Raw genomic sequence first — 21945 nt, forward strand, 5'->3', positions numbered from 1 at the left:
ATGCTACATCTTACACATCATGCAAAATGGCTTTGAGTAAATGAGATTCCCATCAGTAAATGAAACAGGAGAATCCATCATGATCTGAGATTCAAAATAACATCTGGTTGCTTATATCTGCCTTGATATGTACTGACCGTGCTCTTAATTAGCTGCTAATCAGCCCCCGATTATGTATTCAAATCCTGGTCCTGGATCAGTAGAAATTTGGCAAGATGCAAATATGAACGGGACGACAGTTGGAACGAATACAGGCCTTAAATTGTTGTTCCTGCCTTTGGCAGAAACACCGCAGCCTGAACAAAAAAAATAGCATCATCCTACGAGCTCTAAAAATGACAGGAATTCTGCTTTTTTGCGTGGGGGGGACGGACTCTACAACACATCTGCAAAGTAAATTGTTAGAACTACGACAGATGTCAGAGTGAAGATTTCCTGAATAATTGAACAATTACGGAGACACCAGTTGCCACGGGGAGAGACGGTGGGATGAGGGGATGAAGAGGAGGAGAGAGTCACACATCATATTCTGAGTGTGCTCCTGCCAAGTAATGCCACCGGAGATCCAAACAGACTGTTTACACATTCAAAACTTTCTAATTAGCACCAAAACAGTCAAACAAACAAACAAACAAACAGGGAGGAAAGTGTGGATTGGAGTATTGGACACACGTGTTAACTTGCGTTCTTTGCAGATATTCGGTTTCTGGGATCATGCCGCTGCACAACTTAGTGATTTTACCATTTGCTCGTCTTATAGTACAGTACTAGTAACTAAATTGCTCTAAATTGTAAAGGTACAACAATTATTCTCACCATCATCACTAAATATTGGCCTCTGCGTCGTTATCATTTTCTTGGAATCCCTCGATCATTTAATTCCATACTGTTGACAATGACTAAAGACAATCACTTTCTCTATGAGCGAACTGCTGAGATTTGGGAAGGGTTTTTTTGTTCTAAAGAGCTGCATTGGCCGAGCTCACGGCGGCATCACCTGCTCCAGCATGTTCTGCAGCCGCTCCGCCTCCAGGTCGATGACGAACTTCTTCTCCTGCCTGCGGTCCAGGTCCTCCAGCAGCCGCCGGTAGTTCGCGTCGGTGAAGCTCTCGACGCAGATGGCGCTGACCTGCCAGTTGTTTTGTCCCGCCTTCTCCATGATGGCCTGCAGGATGGCGTATCCTGCGGCGGACGCCAGGAGAGGTCGCGTCAAAGAGAGGAGAGGGTCAACCTCTCGGTGTCCATTCACTCACTGGATCATAACATGATACGTTAATTATGTACCATCTATTGAGCTAAGAATGCTCATTAACATACTCTGTTTAGTGTTTGATCCCCCACCAACGTTCCTTTTTTGGAAAGTATTTCTTTATGGTGCCCTGGAATTTTTTTTGCAAGCGTGCTTTCCTTCAGTCAACGCGTGGTATTTTTGTCCTAAATATCTGAGCTCGTTCTTTGAAATCAGTCGAATTGCACGAAACCAACAGCAGTCGTGCACTTACACGTGTGAACTTGAAACTGAATAGGGACCACGTCGCACACGAAGCGCTCCTTGAAATGCTTTTGAGCGTAAAACGACTCTCAGGTGTTTGCGGATCAAACTGAGGAGGGTGTCTACTTCCTGGATGACATGTGACGCCACGTGAGGTGGTCCAACGTATCGCACAACATCTCTTTTGCGGTCTAAAAGAAACCGTCCCATCAGACCCTTTCGTCCTTTTGGGGGAAACAGGCTCGCCTCCTCTATTGAGTCGGATGTTGGCACTGGACTCCTGGGGGGGGGCTCGCTGTCAGGTTTGTGTATAAAGAAGACGAGTGTCAGAGGAGGAAACTGGGGGAGCTGTGAGGGCGGCTGTTCTCCGGCAGGAACAGATGTCCCCCCTTTAAACTGCCCCTCCTGGTCGAAAATCACGGGCTGCCAGCCTGTCTCCCTTTGCTCCCAATTAGAGGATTAACCTGTACGGTGGGAAGCAGGCACCCTCCCCACCTGATGCGTCCCCTCCCCAGCCTCGCGCTCCCCATTAGAGGGATGTTGGTGCCAGGAGAGCCTGCTGGTTGACACGACACACACACACCCACACACACGCGCGCTACCACGTGTATCAGAATGTCCTCAGTTGCCCTCCGGAGCTTTATTTCATGCCGATGTTTATAAAAGTCACGCTAGAGAGGAAATGAGAGTGGAGACAGAGAGAGATGGGGGAACGAAAAGCTCCGGATAGCGCGTTCCGGACAGGAGCCGGACAGATGGCGACATCTGATACAACAGCGTTTCTTCCTAATCGCAGCTCGCATGCATGCTGAGAAATAAACACAATATAAAAAAGGAGCGAGTCTGTGCAGAGTGGGATGCCACAGGGTCGGGTAGAGATGCGGCTCCTTTGCTCCTTTGCTCCGTTGGTTTAAGTTCTTTCAGCTACAAATGCTTTGCCCCCCCCCCCCCCCCGGTGTCGCTCCACCGCTGCTTTTGGTTTGGCATCAGGATTCAATCTTTTAAGGGCAGATGCAGTATGATGTACACAAAATGAATGCTATGCAAAGAGCCTGAGGTTTCAAGCTACACGGCCCTTTGGCGAAAAAGTCAGCCTCCCTGATCCACGCAGACGATGGTGGCCGCTGGATGGAGGCAAGCGAAGCGTGCGAGGAGCCAGCTGATCACCAGCTGATTAATGGCGCGGCGCCTCCAGGCCCTCTTGGCTTGGCGCGCGCCGGTCGAGGGAACGGGGGGGGTGGGGGGGGGGGGGGGATGTGCACATCTGGGTTTATGTGTCTTCTCCGATTGAGCCGGTCCTTTCCTTTCACCTCTTTGGAGAGTCCATGAAGGAGTGCCGGTGCTTTTAAATAGAAGCCATTCATCGTGGCCTAAACACACCGCCATTCAATCTGCTTTTCCTTCACTGCCTCCTTGGCTCCTCTCCTCCTCCATCTGATGCAATCTCTTCTCTCCACATGTTTCCTGTTCTCTGTTGTTCCAGTGTTTCTTCGCCTACTTTTTTCTTTCCTCCGTTTTTCTCTTTTTAATCTCCTTGCTTGTGTCCTCATTTCTAGCTTCCACTCGTCTCATTTTCATCATTCTTTTTTTTTCAAGGCCTCTATTATTCCACCCCAATTATTTCCTCTCCTTCCTTTCTAGCACTCTTGTTTTATTTAATTTCCACTCCTATTGTTTACTCTCCTCTTGTATACTTTCACACTTCCTTATTTACTCCTCTCTTATTGTACCTCCTTGTTTCTTTTCTTCTTTCCTTTCCACTCTACTTGCTTCCTTTCATCTCATTCCCTCATCTCACTTCCTTTTCTCTCCTTTCCTGCTTCATCGGTTCTGCCCATCTGGTATCCTTTCCCCTCACCTCCTCCTCTTTCTTCCATCCTAGGTCCCTTGGCAGTTCTTCAATTTCCTTTCCTCAACTTATTTCCTCTCCTCTACAAAATTTGTTTTGCATTAAATTTTGTTCTATTTTCATTTTTTTTTTTTATCTTTGCATGCAAATTAGTTTTCCACAAAATATTTCCTTGATTATTTCACCTTTTTACATAGTATTTTCCTGTGTGAGAGTGTGTTTTCATTGAAATTAGGGTAAGCTAAAAGGACAAGCACTCACTACAGCGCGACAGTGTATGTCGTGTCTCTGGAGCCTTGATGCAGGCAATCAGACTGGCGCTCATTGACTGGGCTCGGCCATGCGTGGGCTGATTCCACATTATAGTCAATACTGGATGAATGCCTGGCCCAGTGTGCAAAAGAAATCCTCAGGCCAAAGTGCTGCAGCCTGCACCCAAAAGCCTCCTGAAAAGCACTCGCATGCGCAAACAGAACACTAGTAAGTGTACAGTCAGGCAATGCTGACGTGCGCAGACGCATTCATGACCTACAACAAAGACGCAAGTCCTCATGACATATTTGACGGTTTTAAAATATCCACTTCTGCCACTTCAGACCTTCCAGTACACTCCCGCTCGCGCTATAACTTCATGAATAGAGTGTGTAGAAAAGCTTCACAAGGAATAATACAAAACCTCAAGGGTGGTGCTGCCTCTGCTTTTCTCGGAGCGTTTGCAGAAAGAAGGCCTTGTGGTTTTAGGATTGTGAAGAAATTTGATAAACTAGGCAGCAGAAGAGATTAAACTGATTAGGTAGTAAGCTGGTAGGAAATATACATGAATGCACACTAAAGGAACATACTGTAGGCTTAAGATGAAAAACCAGTACATTTCTATCAAACAACCGAAATCCAACTAAATGGTTTGTCCATGCAAATACATATTTCTTCGGTGCAGTGACTACAACTCAACATCATTTGTACATTTCATTCAGCCCAAGTGATGAACACGTTTTTTTCACAAACGCTTCCCACTGTTAGGAAGACAGCATCTTCCACAGCATGACAGAAATAAACCATCAGCCAGTCAGTCGCCTGATTTCAGCACCACGGACAGAGCTAGAGCAAATTCCCACAATACATTTCTTTACTAGGACGGACTGCAATAATCACATAAACATAAGTATAAGTATATTTTAAGCAGGACAGTGCATCTAGGAACCCTGTGTTGTGTTTTTAGAAGAGCACCTGATCAGACACAAAGAGGTTTTGTTGGGAGGAGAGGAGTACTTCTACCCAGTCAGGCGTGTACGGGCCGAGATAAGAGAAAGAGAGAGACACGGAATGAGTCGTTCTGTAAGGCGGCCATCCCCATACCACCCCAACCCCCCCCCCCTCCCTCTGTGGCTCCTATAGAGCCAATCTGCTCAAACACTCACTGCAGTCTGAACAGCAGCAGAGAGAGAATGTATGAACCCCCCCCTCCTGACTACCTTCTGGAAAATGTATGAAAGCCAGATGTGGAGATGTGATCCAAGCAGTAGCCCGTATCCATTCCGTCTTGTAATGAAAATGTGATACCGGGGGGAGTGAGTAAACCTATTGAGTGTGTATGTGACGGGAGAGGCAGAGGCGAGGACTATAGGTGTGTGACTAAGGGGGGGGGGAGAAAAAAAATGAAAAGGGAAAAAGAAAATAGCCAAAGAGAGAAACACACACACACACATGAGAGAAATACACGGCCCTCGTCCTCGGGAGGGGATTCGAGCGAGAGACAAATGGAGAGAGCGGTCCAACATGATCTACAACACCTCTAACGGCGGCTGCAGTCTTGATTACTCGGTGGCCCCGAGACACGCTGTGTATTAAAAACAGCCATTATTTTACAGGCACATCCATTCAAGGCATTGCCTTTGCCTCCATGGAGGGAGCAATGTGGGAAAATAAACACCAACACGCCTGCCTGCTGGCATTTATTCCAATTAAATTCTAAAAGATACATTAAATGATTGAGAGATGCAGCCATCTCATTTCCTTAAAATATATATTTTTTGCAAAAAAAGTTTGGTTAAATAGACACACACACATCACTCACCCCGGTCGGTGTCGTACAGGAAGACAAATTTGTTCCAGTCGTAGTGGTCCAGGAGGGACAGCAGCGCCCCCCGGATGGACGGCCGGAGCTGCAGCGTGAACTGGCTCTCGCCTTCGGTGGGGAAGCTGGGCGTGATGAGGGAGATGTGCAGCGCGCTGCAGAAGGACGTCAACGTGTGGACCGAGCGCTTGTCGTACAGGCCGAAGATGGCGAAGACACCGCGGGAGTACTGGGAGCAAACTGCAAAAAGAAGAAGGAAAAAAAAAAAAAAAATCCTTAACGGGGTGAGAAGACTAGAAACATTTAGAAATAAAGGTTATGAGATATAAACGGACAGTGGAAGTGGTCAAATGACGCCGAAGTGGAAAGTTTGATGACTGGGAGCCCAGACAACAGGTCGGTGCACCTGTAAACATAATTTAAAGCATTTATAATAGATTTCAAATGTTCCTATTTGTGTCCTGAGTGGATTTATTTGTCATTCTCAAGTCAGGCTGTGAATTATTTCACTTATTTTGTATTAAGCGCATTGACACCCGATGATGATTTCATTGTGTAGGAGAGAAGAAACAACAACAACAACACACACAACAAAAGCTCATCCCCAAAAGAAACAGGATTTGTTTTGTTTTTTTCTTTTTTAATGATGCAAACATTGGATCAATGCGAGGAAACTAATGGCGGAGCACAGGCAGTGTGCTCTTTCCGGTTTGCTCTTGATCAGCAGAGATGGCCATCTAATTGGAAAAAAGGCACCTGGGCACATTAAAAAAAAAAAGAAAGAAAAAAAGACAAAAGAGGTGCACCCAAACGCACGTGCAAAAAGAGGTAACAAACCATCATCCCTTCTGACGACCACTTTAAATCCTTTTAAGGGAACCCGCCGAATGCGGTAAACAGAGATCAAAACCAGGCGCCTCGGCGTCATCTCAAAGGCGGCTCGTGCACTTAGACGGCGACACCCTCTCTCCCCCCCCCCCCCCCCTCCCCTTTTAACACAAAACCTCCGCAACTTCAAAAACAACACAAAAGGGAAAACCGTTTCATCGGCCCCAAATTCAAAATGAACTGATGATTTGAGTGTTTTTGTAAAGTCTACACGAGTTGTCCTGCTCGAGGAGATCTTCTCGTCACAGAAAAGGTTCGACTGTCTCCGAGCGACGCGCCGTAATTGCCCACTTTTTTTTTTCTTCTTTTTTTTTTTTTACTCGCATGCAAAACAACAGCAGAAAAAGGGACGATAACGAGCATCCTCTGGGTACGAGGAGAACTGAACCAAGAGCTCAAGGCTCTGCCGTTGTTAAGGGAAAATGAGAGGAGGAGGAGGAGGGTGGGGGCGAAAGGTCTACTTTACTGACAACGCCATTGTATTCATACGGAGTGCCGTAGAGAGAGAGAGAGAGAGAGAGAGAGTCTGCCTGTAGCTTCCTCCTCAAACAACAAGACAGCAAACGGAGCGAGCTGGGCAGATGTTGCTACCAATATTTCCTTAACTTTAAAGAATTGACTAGAGAGAGACCCGTGTGTTCTTCACTTCATCTAAAAAGAAAAGAAGGCCTTTCAAGCCCAACTGGAAGGCCACATGGTTGGTCCTTTTATATTGAAATGATACAACATCATCACACAAATGCGATCAAACATCGGAGCTCCTCGACTCTGCGACTCCCATCACAAGCGCATCAGAGACCTTCCGGTGGCCTTCAGGTACATTGACGCCCGGAAAGGTTCTCCGCTGGATCGGCTATAAAGTAGAGGCGCTGCCTTTGTAGAAATAAAACGATCGTTCTAATCCGACAAAAAGAACAACGACGGATACATGGTCAGTGTCAGGTGAATGCACAATAATGAAAAACACAGCTGAACATTTGATGTTCCTTTCTGTGCAGGTAGAGTCCCTGAAATGCAGCGTTCTGGCCGCATGTCAGACATCGAAGGGAGGTACTTGCAGTGTTTGGCTGGGGGAAGAAGAAAGGTCTTTGAGGCTCAAAGCGTCGCAGTGGGCGGGAAGCTGGACGTCTTTGATCCACCTAAACAGACCTGTGCTGTGAGGAGAAAAGCTAAGGACGGAATGCATTAAAAAAAGACCGCAGCACGAGGACCCACTAAAACAGCTACACGTTCTATGACGGACCGAAAACCAAGGAGCGGTCTGACTTTGTGGAGCCCCTCTCTGCAGCCTTTCAGCATCTCATTACTTCTCACTTTCGGCTTAGGTGATTTTGCTCTCGTTGGCTCTGAGGGAAAACGCACTGAGCGCCACTGCAGCCGCAACCGCAGACACACAAACCCACAGCGAGCCGCTGGAAGGAGTTGCAGATTTTTCTCTCAAGAGAAGGTGTGAATCCCGAAGCGACCTCGAGCCAAAAGCAGAGCGAGTAATGGACCTCCATCCGTCAGCCCCGGGACGCGAACTCGGCTCTTAACGAATGATGAACGCTGCCCCGTTGGAACTGTAAATACACGACGTGTCACGACACGGGAGCGTAAACGTCTCCGTTAAAAGACAGTTACGCTGCCCTCGGTTGGCCACGGCGATGCAGCCGCCTCGGTGCACGTGGGTGTCCAAATGGAGGGAGAAAGGCCCCCAGGATTCCCTGCGAGAGAGAGAGAGAGAGAGTATCCACTGGAGCGAGAAAGCGGTCCAAAGGTTGGTGAATCCCCAGAGAGACCCGCCATGTCCCCTCAGAAGGATGAGAAGACAACACACACACACACACGCACACACGCGTCCCTGCATCCTGGTGTGTCCACAAACGCGCTCTCCCTGGAACACATGAAGATGCACAAGAGCCTCCTGAAGTCAAAATGTGGCTCAAACTTTGTCTCCCGCTGTTGTGTTTGTCTCTAATTACTGACGGATTTATGGCAAACAAAAGACAGTATTATCACTACAGCTTAATTACAAACAATAACATTTTATTTCAACCTCTGAAACACTGGCTTTTTAATGGAAGACAATTCAACTGATGAATCGCTGCATTTCTTCTCTAATAAACTGAAAGAATAGATAGCAATAATAATAATAATAATTAAAACTTTTAAGATGCCACAAGGCAATAACCACCATGATACATTTACTGTTCTTCTCCTCAATGCATCTACAGGACTTCAAGTGGGGTGTATTTAGTTAATGTGCTGTTATTGAGCGGTTAATTGAGTGTCCGTGGGTTATAAGTGGAGATACGGGTGAATTTATCACGAGGTTATAAAAGCCTTTCTGCGGTTTTAACTTAAGTAGAACATTTCAATTAGGTTGAGACTTTTATTCCGAAGGCCACAACAAAGACTGCTGCTGTTTTAGTTCCCATTTTAGTTACGCTTCCTTAATCACAAAGAATATTTAACAGGGTTATGAATATTCCTATATGACCATTAATAAACAAGAGCACCAGCGAGAAGATTTGTTATATTATTAAAAGTCATTCTTTACTCATTTCAACCAATGGGGAATACATTTTTATAACTCAAGTCATCAAACAAATGCAGAGTCAGCAGGTTTGAATTCCTGAAGCGGCTGTCCGATTGGCCGCCTTTCAGATGTGGCACCTTTGATGCAACAATATCACATTCGAAGCGCCCCACGGTAAACATTGGGTGCAATTCTGAGCATAAGAAAGGTTCTTCAATGTCACATTTCCAAACATGCAGGAGCTGCCAATGAGACCGTTGTGCCCAGAGGAGCTCTAACGGAGTGGACAGTACAGGACCGAGCCGCGCCACATGCCAATTGGCAGACGATGAGCGTTATCCATTGTGTTAAAATAGATTACCTCAGCAGTGAAAAATGAATCCACTGAACCTATGAGCAGCTAACAGCTTGCCCTGTGCCTGCTGTCGGTGAATTAGTTCTCTCCCCCACTGAAGCAGCTGCACCGGCAGATATGCCGGTGCTATAAAGGCTAAGCTAGCTTCAATGTAATGTACTAGAATGCCGCCTCTGGTGTGGTGTGTCATTTACTTCATTTAATGCTGTATATACGTATATGCAACAAAATAAAATTATTTTAATGGGAAACATTTAGATAGTTTGAAATATTGAACTCACTGTACAAGTTATTCAACTCAAGACGGGACATTTTAGGTCAAAACCCCCCAAAAAATGTGATATCTCCTCCGTCAGAGACGCGACACGTGTCACCGGCCAAGTCACAAGGGTCGGGCTACATGGAGGAGTTTGCTCCGTGTGACCCAGCAGCGATGTGACTGCAGAGGGGAAGCCGCTATAGGGACACGCCGACCTCCTGGACTGGTCCATTTAGTCTGCCCCCCCTCCCCCACCAGCACTGACCCTGAAACAGCATCCGCTGGCCTCACACCCCGCTGCACAAACAGGTCAGAGCACGCACACACACTCGCTGCAGCTACCCTCCGATCGATGGGCCAGACGTTAAGCATGTGACGCAATGCAACCAGAGCAATGCAACAGAGCAATGCAACGGAGCATTGAGACTGAGCAATGCAACAGAGCAATGCAACAGAGCAATGCAACGGAGCATTGAGACTGAGCAATGCAACAGAGCAATGCAACAGAGCAATGCAACAGAGCAATGCAACGGAGCAATGCAATGGAGCAATGCAACGGAGCAATGCAACAGAGCAATGCAACGGAGCAATGCAATGGAGCAATGCAACGGAGCAATGCAACGGAGCAATGCAACAGATTTAACCCCCCCCGCCCATCCCCCTGGATGGTGAGATAAAGTCTGAAGCCAGCGACACATTTTCCCCGTGGTCCCCCCCAGGCGTCAGGACCCCCCCCACACACACAGCAGAGGGCAGTTTGATGATGGCTGCCCGTGACCTCTGGCCGGTCGATGCATCGATCTCTGCAGCGCAGAACAAACCCCCCGTTATTCATCACTTGTTCCAGAGCAGAAGCCTCTCTCTCGCTCCCTGAGTCGCAGGCCGCTGGACTTTGGATTTGTGGCGACGGCTTTGGCGCTCAGATCCTTTGTGGAATATCAAAAATGACGTTTAAGGGATGGTGACTTGTGAATATGGGCCTAATTAGCCTGCATGACTCTTCCTTAATTCACGGTTACTCCTTTAGATCCATCCCCCCCCGATCGCTGTTACGCACACGTCACCAAAGCAAAGCCTTACGATTATAAACCCGTCGAATTTCACACAAATCCACATGATCAACTTGTTGGAATGACAACACATCAGTGACCAACACAGCCGTCAGCATAGGCAGCCGAGGGTTTTGGAAACCTTCAATGTAGAGTGAGAATTCTTGAGAATTAGTTTTTTATTATGCAAAAAGAATCGAGGATTCTAATTAATTCCCAAAATATTCCCAATTCACTGGCATCAGTTCATATTTTTCTTAATGCAAAAACCCTTATGTTCCCACTTGGGATGTACTGTATGACTTTTTCTACTTCAAGCTGCGGATAAATACTCATCTGGTGCTCAAGTGAGTCGTTGCAGAAGCAGCATGCGACACTTTGGACTGACGTGCAAAAACTACTGCGGCCGTCTTCATGGTAATGAAGGAACGTGTCCTTGTGGCGCAGTGAGGCTCAGTGATGCGTCGTTTAATAGTTAGTCTGAGACGGAAGAATAACACAAAAAAACAGATCATTCTTAAGGCATTTTTCAGAAAATAATATAGATATATAATGATACTAGAATTTTGCATTTTTCTTTTGGAGATTAAGCAAAAAGCCCCGAAGCCTCTTTACAATATCATTGCATTATTCATCTTTCGTACCACAGCATGAAAAGGTTACACACACTCTATTGGATTAATGCAGAACTAAATCTGACTTGGCTCTTTTTTTTCTGCTATTCTGTAAGAAAGTTCACACCAAGTGCTAATTCTTACAATAGAATGTTAAATAGCAATGTTTCAAAAGGACTCAATGTCTGACGCTTTCACAAAAACATACTGTGTAGCAGAGTGGACGTTTTGTAAGGAGCCGTTTGCGTTGGGCTTTAAGCATTAAGAGATCTTTGTGACAAAGAATGACAATGACGGAGCCCCCTTGAGTCCCTAATACTTTAAAATCAATACAGACCTCTAGTTGGTAGAAAGAAACCATCAGTACTTTACGGACCTTTACGCGGCGCCTCGCGCTGGGCACGCAGCCATTTTGAAAACACAGCGGCGAGCGATTCAAGCTCGATTCCAAGCCTCTATTGACGCGGTGAGACGCGGCGCCGCGGCTCCAATGGAGCTCACGTTTCATTCACTCAAAGGGTGAACTACTCGACAAGGACAAACACACCGGAGATGTCTTTGTTGTGGAGAAACGAGGAATTCGGAGCTTCCTTCGAGCGCGATGGGTAGAAGACCCAGGAAGGAGTCGGATGAGAAGTGGAGCAAAGCAACCAAAAATGATCTTTTTTTTTTTTCTGTACTATATAATGCTTCCATTGTACATGCACTCAGACACACACACACACACACACACACACGTGTTGCAAACAGCATGTAACGTTCCCGTTGTGTTTGCTTCCATGAAGCCGCCAACAAAGACAGGCTGATTAATTAGACCTAATCACTTCTTTTAATAATAGAAAAGGTTTTTCTATCAAAGCAGTCCATTTTGAATTCCAACATTGCACGACTCCCCCAAAAAAAAATCTCTCCTACTTGCTGCAAACAAACCAGTGGGGCAGAAAACCTCATTCAGAGACTGGAAGTGAACAGAGGGTTTGGAGATGCTTTCATTGACAGACTGAATCAGCGCCGCGTTCCACCAGCAGCTCCGTACGCATGCGTCCGGCTCCCCGTGACAACGAACAACCCGCCGCCGCCGCCGCCTCCTCCTCCATTTCCTGTGTGAGTCGGATTCAATAAGGGCCTTTGCGGCCCGTGCGTGGTGCATTCAAGTGCATGTTGCATGCATGTACGCATTTGTGCGCATGAGTTTTCCTTTGGCATGGAACACACAGACAGGGAGAAGAGAGGGAGAGAGGGAGGGAGGGGGGTGTTGCAGCACATTTTGCAACACACATGAGTGCCACTGACACACACACACACACACACACACACACTGTGCAGTGGCGTATTCTGTCTGCTTGACTTTGTCTCCCACCATGCCTTGGGTTAAAGAGTGGTGGTGCAAGGGGAGAGGGAAGATGGAGCTCTACTCTGCACATCGCTCTTCCTCTTCCTCTTCTCGCACTCAACCCCCCCCTCATTTCGCTCCGCCCATGTTCCCGTGTTCTACAGTCAGGCCGCCCCGAGGTCGAATGCTGAAGAGAATTAGAGGTAGCTTTGCTTGTTTGCAAACACGAATACGAGGAGGAAGTCACAAATATGCCACAATATCCCATTAAACACCTTCAAATCTTCGCTTCATGCCGTCAGGGACGACTTTCCCTTTGGGTCCTTCCAAAGAAAGACGAATCTACGCGCAGACGACGCCAACGAAACAAACCATATTCATGTGCCTCTGTGTGGAATCTCCTCAGGAAGCCCCTTCACCAAACACGCAATCAAACAAACCGCATCATATGCATCACATCAGAAGCTACGGGCCAAAAATATTGGCAAAACGCTGGTTTATATTGGATAAATGCATAAAATCACACAATCAGAAAGGGGATTGGAGCCACACAATTACACTAAGTGCATGCTGCAGCCAGTGGAATGCGTCCTACGCTGTTGCCCCCTGTGGGGAAAGCACATGACAGATGGGCCACATGCAGCCATGACCGCAAGTCAGCCATGAAGCCGCCACAAGCACGGTGCCCCCGGGGCCGATGGGCCGCTATGAACCAGCGATATTTTGGTGGAGAGAGGGATGTGAAACACACAATAGACAAAAAAACAAAAAACCCAAAACAAAGCGTGTAACAGCTAATAATGTACCAGCGATCCACAGAGAGATCATCAAGAGACACAAAAAGCTCCAAACTATGCAATGTTTTAAGTGCAACCACCTAGGGATGAGTGAACTAAACTCCTCGTAAATCCTCGACCACTTAGCATCCATAAAACATGAGCTAACCAGGGGGGAGGAAAGAGAGAGAGAGAGGGGAGGGGGGGGGGGTTCTTGGGAGAAGACGGATAACAGCCAATCAAGCTGGCCGCACTTCATGCTAAGATTTCCCAAAAAAGTAACTCCACGTGGCCCCCGTAGCAGACACACCGCGACTTGCCGGGGCGCTTAAACAGAACGGCGTCCGCGTCAATGTCAAAATAAAAAAGGCCTTTCCGATGATTAAGGAGCGATTGGTGAATTCCTAAATCTCAAGCCTGTGGTACAATCCAGGTTGCTCAAGCAGGTGATTCTTCACCTCACAACCAGCCTTCAGCACATTCAAGGCGTGGTCATCCACCACGGACGCTTCAGGGACCCCTCCCTCCTCGTGCCGTTGACGCGCGGGGGCGAAGTAAGCGGGACACGTTTCTGCAGCGGGGAATTTGACGGACAGACGGCTGCCAAATAAGTGTGGAAAAACAAGCTCATGAAGTAGCGCGCCATGAGCTGGTGTCCGCCCGGAGACACTCACACGGAGCCTCCAGAACAAGTGAGCATCCCGGCTCGGGAACATTCATTCTGCGTTCAGATGGAAGGAGGAAACCGTTTTTTTTTTTTTTTTCCCCAAAGCCCGACTGGAAAAAGTCTCTCCATGTGTCCACGTGCCAAGATGTGCGATCGTTTCGAGTGTATAGAGCACTTCATTATTACACATTTTACATGTATGTGTCCTGTTTGGCTTCTTTTTTGTGTCCTTTTGTGAACGATGATGTTTTTTGGGGGGAGCGTTTTTATAACTTTTTTTAATTAAAAAGTTTATTGTATCATTATCGGTCATATTTTGCGTACTTTTGGCCCATTTAATATCCAAATTAACTGCTGATTATGTTTGAGTCGGGGTCATTGAGAAAGGGTCATTTATATGTGTAAGAGTTGCCATTCAAAAGCAGCTTTTCAGCCATTCCTATTTGCATAACATCCAATAATATAGAATTAAACTGTGAGAGAAGTTACTGTTTGAAACAGAACATTTTCTTCACGAGGCTCCTACAAAACGGGGTCCAAACCCTCACGTGCACACGGATAAAACGTGTGAGCGCGTCAGTGAGGAATCCAATAAGCTGCAGCGCGGCGCCCCTGACAATCATCGCTGCTGCTGCTGCTGCTGCTGCTGCTTCATATCGGTGTGATTTACAGCCGCTGCTGGACATTTAGCTGCTCCACAGGTGACTTGGCAAAAATAGTCCCGATACAGACTTCACCCGACAGCTGCGGTACATTGGTATATGAGAAAAACAAGAAAAACTGCATTCATTTTATAGATGGATTTAGAATGATTTAACACTTTTAATAATTTAATAAAAATGTTGAAAATGGTGTTGATTGGGTTTCAAACTAATGTCTTTAACCCGCGTAAAGCAATAATAAACAAATGGACTGGTTATCAATGTGTCTGAGAGAAAATGGTTTATTTTCATCCATGTTTCACAATTACAGAACTAACAGAGATGAAAGTGCTCTTCATGTCACACCGGAAAGAGGCATAATTTGCATCTAAATTTAAACGCCCTCGATGAGTCAGAACTCTGTCATAACTCGGTCGAATCCAAAGGCCGCTTGTCCTACACTTCCTGCGGGTATCATTGCCCCCCCCCCCCCCCCCCCATCGCAGGGAGCAAACGCTCCTCGGAAACAGCCATTTGGAAAACCCCCTCTTTCTGTGATGACCAAAGTCTGCCGCTGCCGGCTAGATTCTCTGGAGCCTGACAGCGGGACCCGAGAGGGGGGCGCGCATGTCTAGTTCCCTCCCCAAAGGCGGCTTCAAGGTGCGCGGTCTAGCGGGGGGGGGGGAAGCTACACAAAAGACTCTGCTCACAGGTTGGCTAATGGCTCGGCCAGAGTAGCTATACACCCCGAGAGGAGCATTGCTGCTGATGGATGGATCTGCTCGAGGTCCTAGTGGTGCAGTACGCGTGATGCAGACGCACACGTGTGCACACGCGCCGGGACATCACGGGGAAAAGAGCGCGTAGAAAGAGGGAGCGCACAGGTGGAGGAAACACTCTTCACTTCACACACACACACTCACACACACACAGGCTAAAATGCATGCATGTATATGTATATACACACTAATACTAAGAGCTGGGAGATTCTTGGTATGAGGACAACGGTTCTTTTTTGGGGGATGCTGTCAGATCTGCTCATCCTCAGAGATGAATGGAGACGCACACGCATGCAGACAAACACACACGCACACACACACACACACACACACACACACACGTTGTTACTGAAACTCCATCTTTGGAGAAACCGATTACACAATGAGAGGAAAGGATTTATGCAAACTAACGGATGCATATTCATGGCAGGCACTGTGTGTGTGTGTGTGTGTGGATAAGATAGAGTGTGTGTGTGTGTGTATGTGTGGGAGGAGGAGGGGGTGGGGTGTTAAAACATTGCTATGAGTCAGGAAAATGAGGGACAAGAGGATGAAGAGGTTCAGGGCACAGAGAGGGCAGAACAGAGCGTGCAACAACTCACCAGAATCAAGATGCACTGTTCCATCACTGCAGCCCCCCCTCCTCTCCCTCCCCCTCCCTCTTTAGTCTCCATATAGTCTCCAATCTCATCAAACTCCAGTTCCATTCAATACAGCATTTGTTGCTTTTAGACCTCCCAAAAAAGGTTTCCCCTTTTTTTATAAAGTGGTTTATTGAGGAGATGATTGAGGAACACTTTGATACACAAAAAGAGATCCAGACAGTTCTCTGAATTTACTGAGTGCATTCATGCCCCCCCAGAGGATAAACCCGTTCTCTCTCTCTGTATAGAAAGACGCTTACCCTTGCAATACCCTTTGCTTTCAGCAAGTCAATTTCTGTTTTCTAACGTCGCTCTGGTTTTGCATTAATATCCATCAGGATGGTAAATGAGGAGAAAGCACAGACGTTGTTTGGACTGTTTCATCTCCGTCTGAACGGGGGGGTCCAGTCCCACCGCTGCTGTCACACGACTGCCATGTTCTGCCCTGCCGCTACCTCGCTCTGAAGCCATACTCTGGTCCTATTTATAGAAAGCGCTGAAAGCAGCTCAGACAAGCAGAAAATATCAAGACGCACACAATGCATTTGCAGAGATCCCCGTGGTGGGGCGGGGGGGGGGGGGGGGGGGGGATAGGTAGGCAGTTATTTAGAACTTAAAGCAATCGTCAACATGGATTGCCAGGGAATGCCGGGAGGAGCTTTCCGTCTCTCCGCCGCCTTTTATTCAACGCGGATGAATGGGGAGGAAACGCTGCAGCGGCTTCATGCAAATGTGCCCGCTTTCAGTGACGCGTACAGAGCCGAAGCAGGGTGCTTATGGGTGTGCATTATAGCTAATAACAAGCTACGCGGAGCGATGAGAGAGCCTTCCAGTAACAAGGTCATCTTCTCAATGACGCCGACGTAACGGCCCAACGGCCTCGTGTTACCATCTCATCGTTTCCCGCCTGCTCATTTCTGTATCGGCTTATGACAAACTGACTGTGAAAACTGCCATTGAATGTGTGATTTCACTCCCTCGAAGAAAAAAAAACGAAAATGGGCCCAGAAAGACTTAAAAAGCAAAAAGTGGAAAGAATATTCACATGAAATGAGTAAAGCACCCGTTTGTGCTTGGAATGTCTTTTAAAACATCTGTAGTGGAGACCACAACAAGTCAACCGACACGCATGTAAAATACATCTACTCAATTTAATCCGTGAAAGTTATTTAATTCACTAATGAGATGATCTCACCCCCGGGCGGTGAACGTAGAAGGTCACGGGGTGGATGAAAAAGACGTCAACCAATGACCTTCAGGCCACAGACACACACTAATACATGTTGTGTTAGCACACACTTGGTGTGTGTAGTAATGGAAGAGACAGAGAGTTTAAACACAGACACATGATGAGACAGGGGAGGGGGGGGGGATCAGGACTAATTAAAAAGGAGCTTAAACTGAAACAGATGATGAAGTTTAGCACGTACATCGCTAAATGGTTTGCTGTCTTATTTCAGTGTGTAAGTGTGTAAACAATTAAGTTTAATAAGGTGCAATCCCAAGCGGGAGATGGAGAGGCGACACATCCTCCTAGACCTCATCCCACGGTCATACAATCAGCCGCAATGAGCTTCTTTTGATGGGTGTAGAATCAGCACTTAGCAGGGCCTGCACCATAGTGGCGACACGACACACGACTCCAGCTTTTTAGGTTTGTCCCTAGTTTCTGTGCAGTGCATCCGAGAACAAAAGCAGACGATAACCTGATGGAAAGGTTGGGCGTCACCGAGGTGGACGGAGGTTTAAAAGGTGAGCCACAGAAAGAGACTCAGAGACTCAGACATGACAAACCACACGAGAGACGGAGGGAAAGCCCAGTGTGAGAGAGAGAGAGAGAAAAGAAGGGAGTCTGTGATTGAGTTGCGGCGCCCGGTGACCATGCCTCCGCTTAAACTCCGCCCCCGACTCTCAACCAGACGGGAGGGTTAATGAGCAGAGAGTCGCGCCTGAACACGGCGCCGCGGTGTCGCACCAACAGGAAGCGCCGAAAGACTCCGTGTGTGTGTGTGTGTGAGTGGAGGGTCTACAATGTGTGATGGATGAAGGATTGAAGGTTGGAGCTTCGGATGCGCCCACGAGAGCGCCGTCGCCGAGGCCTTTGGACTGTAATTGCTAAAGCGAGAGAAGGCTTCTCCCCCCCCCCCTCCCTTCCTCGTCTTCTTTCCCGGGGGTTTCTCGCACAAACCGCCGTCTCACTTTCACTGTTATTGTTGTGAAACATCCAGGCGAATGTAAAAGTTAAACACGATGCATAATTGAAAAGTCGGGCCCCATGAATAATCGAGGCCCAGCGCTGCGTTCACGCGCCCCCCCACCCCACCCCCCACGGCGTCGCACAGACTGTTTCCTCGTTCCACGCCGCCGCACCGCCGGGGAGGGCAAAGCGCTCACCTTGAAGGTGACGGGGCCCCCCCCGGGGCCGGCGCTGGGGGGAACGCGACATAATTTTCGATTTTGCCAGCGTTAACAAGTGATGCAAAACGAATGCAAAGAGGCTGTTCGGTTCGCAGGGTTTAAAGGTCGCTGTTTATAAAAGGACCTTTAGGCCCGATGCTGGTGTGGGACACGGCGCCGTCGGGATCGCAGTGTTTGTTTCCTTTGAGGGGCGCAGAAGTCACACTGATCCGCCGGCGGAGGCGGTTGCCGCGGACACCAAATTGAGATCAAGTCAGTGAGAGTAACTCCACCGCTCCCCGCCCACACGGGCCGACGGAAGCCTTTATTGTGCACCCCCCGAGAAAGGGGCACCTGGTAAACTGTCACCTTGCTTCCTGGCACACTGGCTCGGTTCCACGTCACGTACTGCAGCCGCACACTTTCCAAAACTCCATCTGTCACCCCCCCCCCTCGTGTTTTCTCTTCTCTCGTCCGTCTTTCTCCGTTTCTCCCGCTTTGTCGTCGACTGTAAATGCGTCCGTTCCCCCTGCCGTGTATTTGTTCTGCTGCAAAATATGGTGTCCGTCTCGCCGTGGAGGACAGATTGACACGGTGGTTGGTACCTCTGGTTCTTTTCATCTCTCTATCTCTCTCTCTCTACGCTCCTGTGAAGTGAAGCGGTTTAATTGCTTTTCACTTCCAAGGAGCCTCCTCGCTGGCTCAGAACGAACAGTTCATACATCAGATGATCGGTGCGGGGGGGAGTCACGGCCTGCGGCGATGCATTTGGGACACGATTCTGCACGCTTTCGGGAAAGGAAAATAATCTGCTCTCGATGACCCTCGAACACATGCCAAGCCGCCACGAGGGTAACCAGCCAGCGTCAGGTTCCACTCACGCTAGTTTACGGCGCCGTGTCTCTTCTTTGCAATCTTCATGTGTGGGAAAACGCGTCTGCCTGAGGTGTCATCTATTGTCCATCTGCCCTGGAACGCCACGCCATGCCCACCTGCCTCTGTTTGCACGCTCAACGGGACGTGAACGAAGACCCAACGTCTTCTTAACGGGAACAATAATCGCCGGGTTCGAAGAGAGGGGCGTCGATTCATCACGAATGCCGTCGAAACTGGAGTCAACCCAACTCCAAATTAATTTTTTTTTTTTTAAAAAGACAAAAACCTGGCGCCGACTTGTTCCAAATGCAAGCAAACGTCTCCCACCAAACGCTGTGGGCAGAGAGGGACACGTCCTCTTCACAGTTTGCAGTGTGAAAGACCCCTTTAGTGTGAGATCAGCGATCATTCAAACAACAGCTGCCGACAGTGAATCCGAGTCATCGCACCCCCATCCAACCGTCCAGTGAGTCACTTTTCTCCACGGAGCAAAACACCCCCCCCCCCCCCCCCCCCGGGGGCTTGTTCGTCTCACCTCTGAATCAGACCGTGACACCGGTCGCCCCCTCCCTCCCCCCTCTCCCCACTCCGTGCTTCGAGTGGATCCCTCTTCATTGGCGCTGCGACAGGCAGCTGGACCTCCTCGGTTCTGTATAAATATCAATCCCGAAGGGAGAGCGAGGGCGACTCCGGCCTCATCGACGCCACCTGGGTTTGGGGGGGGGGGGGGGGGGGGGGCGGGATATATCCCTCTGGTCCCCGCCTCCTTTGGCCTCACGGAGGAAACTTGGAGCGCGGCTTGGGAGGTAAATGAAGGAAATCAAGGTCGTATTGGGGAAGAAATGTATGACGTTCATCAAGTCATTTTACGGTGTTTCAAGATTTTTTTTTTTAGAAAGTCATTGTCCCCATTCAACCTGGGAGAGACTGAAGATATGACATAAAGTACAAAGGAAGGAGAGAGAACGTGTCACCAGGCAGGTGGACTAACCTCAGCCATTTATTGTTTGTGACAGATTTACAGCCCCTCTGTTAACCTTTGGGTTGCCACACTGTTTTATTGTGTCACTATGGTTTAACTGCCTGTAATTTCAGCTTCTTCTTCTTTTTTTTCTTCTTTTTTTTACCTCCTGGAGTATCACACGCAGGTTTTCATTCCAACTCGAAACAGGGGTTAAATTTTCCATTAGCTCCAGTGAGTTAACCATTAATTACACGGGAACTCTCTGCCTTCGTCTGCATGAAATCCAAATGTATTTATTATTATTATCATTCATTTAGAATAATTAAAGATCTTTCCAAAATAGGCCATCGGGACCGTTCCGATAAAGATTTGAATCAAGGCATTATAATAAAACTTGTCTTGTTCTAACTTCTTGCTTAAAATTTGCAGCTGCATTTTGAGTTTAGAAAACAAACCCTGGAGCTCTTATCCAAACTTTATGTAGTTTGCAGAGAACCTCTTAGCTTGCTGCAGAGCTACAGTTCCCAAATAACAATGAGGACAAAAGAGATGATAATTAATTCAAGAATAAAATACATTTTTTGTGGTTGTTGTTGTTGTTGTGAGCAATAAGTCTGTTTGAAAAAAGATCTAGTGTAAGTGAACTGAAAAAAAAAAAAAAAATTCCCTCCAGAGATCATTAAAGCTCCCTCATTTTTCCTCGGGGTCTTGGAATAAACAGAAACCTCGATTCGGTCCAACATCGAGCGGCATCCGGACCCACGTTGCCACCTTTCCGCGTTAATGAGCAGCTCGCGTCGTGATGGAAGCGTCCTCTGTCCCCTCGAGGACACTTCTTACGCTCACTCCTCTCCGTTTCTTTGAGTCCCACCACTCGCTGCCCGAGCAGAATCCAACTCGTATCTGAATTCCGTCCAAACGCCAGTAAAAGGTCCACACCTTTGGTTCTGAGCGAATCGTTTCAAATCTTCAGGTTTGAGAGAAATGTATCGGCACACATTCATTTATGAATAAAGCTGGACTCCTGCAGTGTGAGCTCATGTGAATTTTCTACTCTGAAGTGGCTTTTTTTCTTCATAGGATACAAAGTTAATTATCTTCTTGCATATGTGGTCGTAGAAGATGTACGTCGCATCGTAGATCAACTTGCCGACTGGCTCTTAGCTTGTGCGGATGTTGGAGATTAGGAAAACTCAAAATTCACATTCTTTTCTGCGGGTTTTGCAAAAAAAAAAAAAAAAGGCAAGGCAAGGCACAGATTGTGCAGCTTGGATTGATGATGAAGGGACTCTGGCAAATAGCTCCACAACAGCGTGATTCACTGCAGCAGATGCACTGACTCCTGTGTTTGCCCACAGTAGACTCCATGTTGGAGAGGATTTTTCTAAATAAACAAATTAGCCATAATTAAAAACATTTTTAAAAAAGTGTCAGCACAGAGCGATAACTTCAGCAGAACTCATGACATGATGTAAGCCACAGACCGGGAGTCATGTGACTCAGTAACTTGGTGTCAACTGACTCAAAGCCAGCAGAGACAACTCGACACGGACGAATGTCTCCCGAGTGAAAGTCCCTGTGTTTGTTTGTCCCCAGTGAGACCACACTGGGGCACAGAAACCAGTATGAGTTGCAAAAAAAGGCAAAGACAATCAGAGCTTTTCCACTGCCTTTCCTCCCGTTTTGGCGTCAGTGTCCTGTAGTTTTAAGGAACTGTGTTCTTCAGCAGGAGGAGCATCATCTGGCCTGTCTGCTCCATTAGCCCCT

General features: G+C 47.6%; 1 protein-coding gene across 5 annotated transcripts in view; it reads right to left on the reverse strand.

Moving 5' to 3' along the window:
• Nucleotides 1-21945, reverse strand: part of LOC119215076 (glutamate receptor 4) — a 64690-nt gene that overhangs the window by 28236 nt on the left and 14509 nt on the right. For all 5 annotated transcript variants that reach the window (XM_037466890.2, XM_037466888.2, XM_037466887.2 and 2 more), the window contains 2 exons: nt 5416-5655; nt 998-1182 (listed from right to left, as the gene is read on the reverse strand). In XM_037466890.2, coding sequence (XP_037322787.1) covers nt 998-1182; nt 5416-5655 — 425 coding nt within the window. The remainder of the gene's footprint in view (nt 1-997; nt 1183-5415; nt 5656-21945) is intronic.

Source organism: Pungitius pungitius, chromosome 16 (assembly GCF_949316345.1).
Source record: "Pungitius pungitius chromosome 16, fPunPun2.1, whole genome shotgun sequence".
In the NCBI taxonomy this organism is placed as follows: Eukaryota; Metazoa; Chordata; class Actinopteri; order Perciformes; family Gasterosteidae; genus Pungitius; species Pungitius pungitius.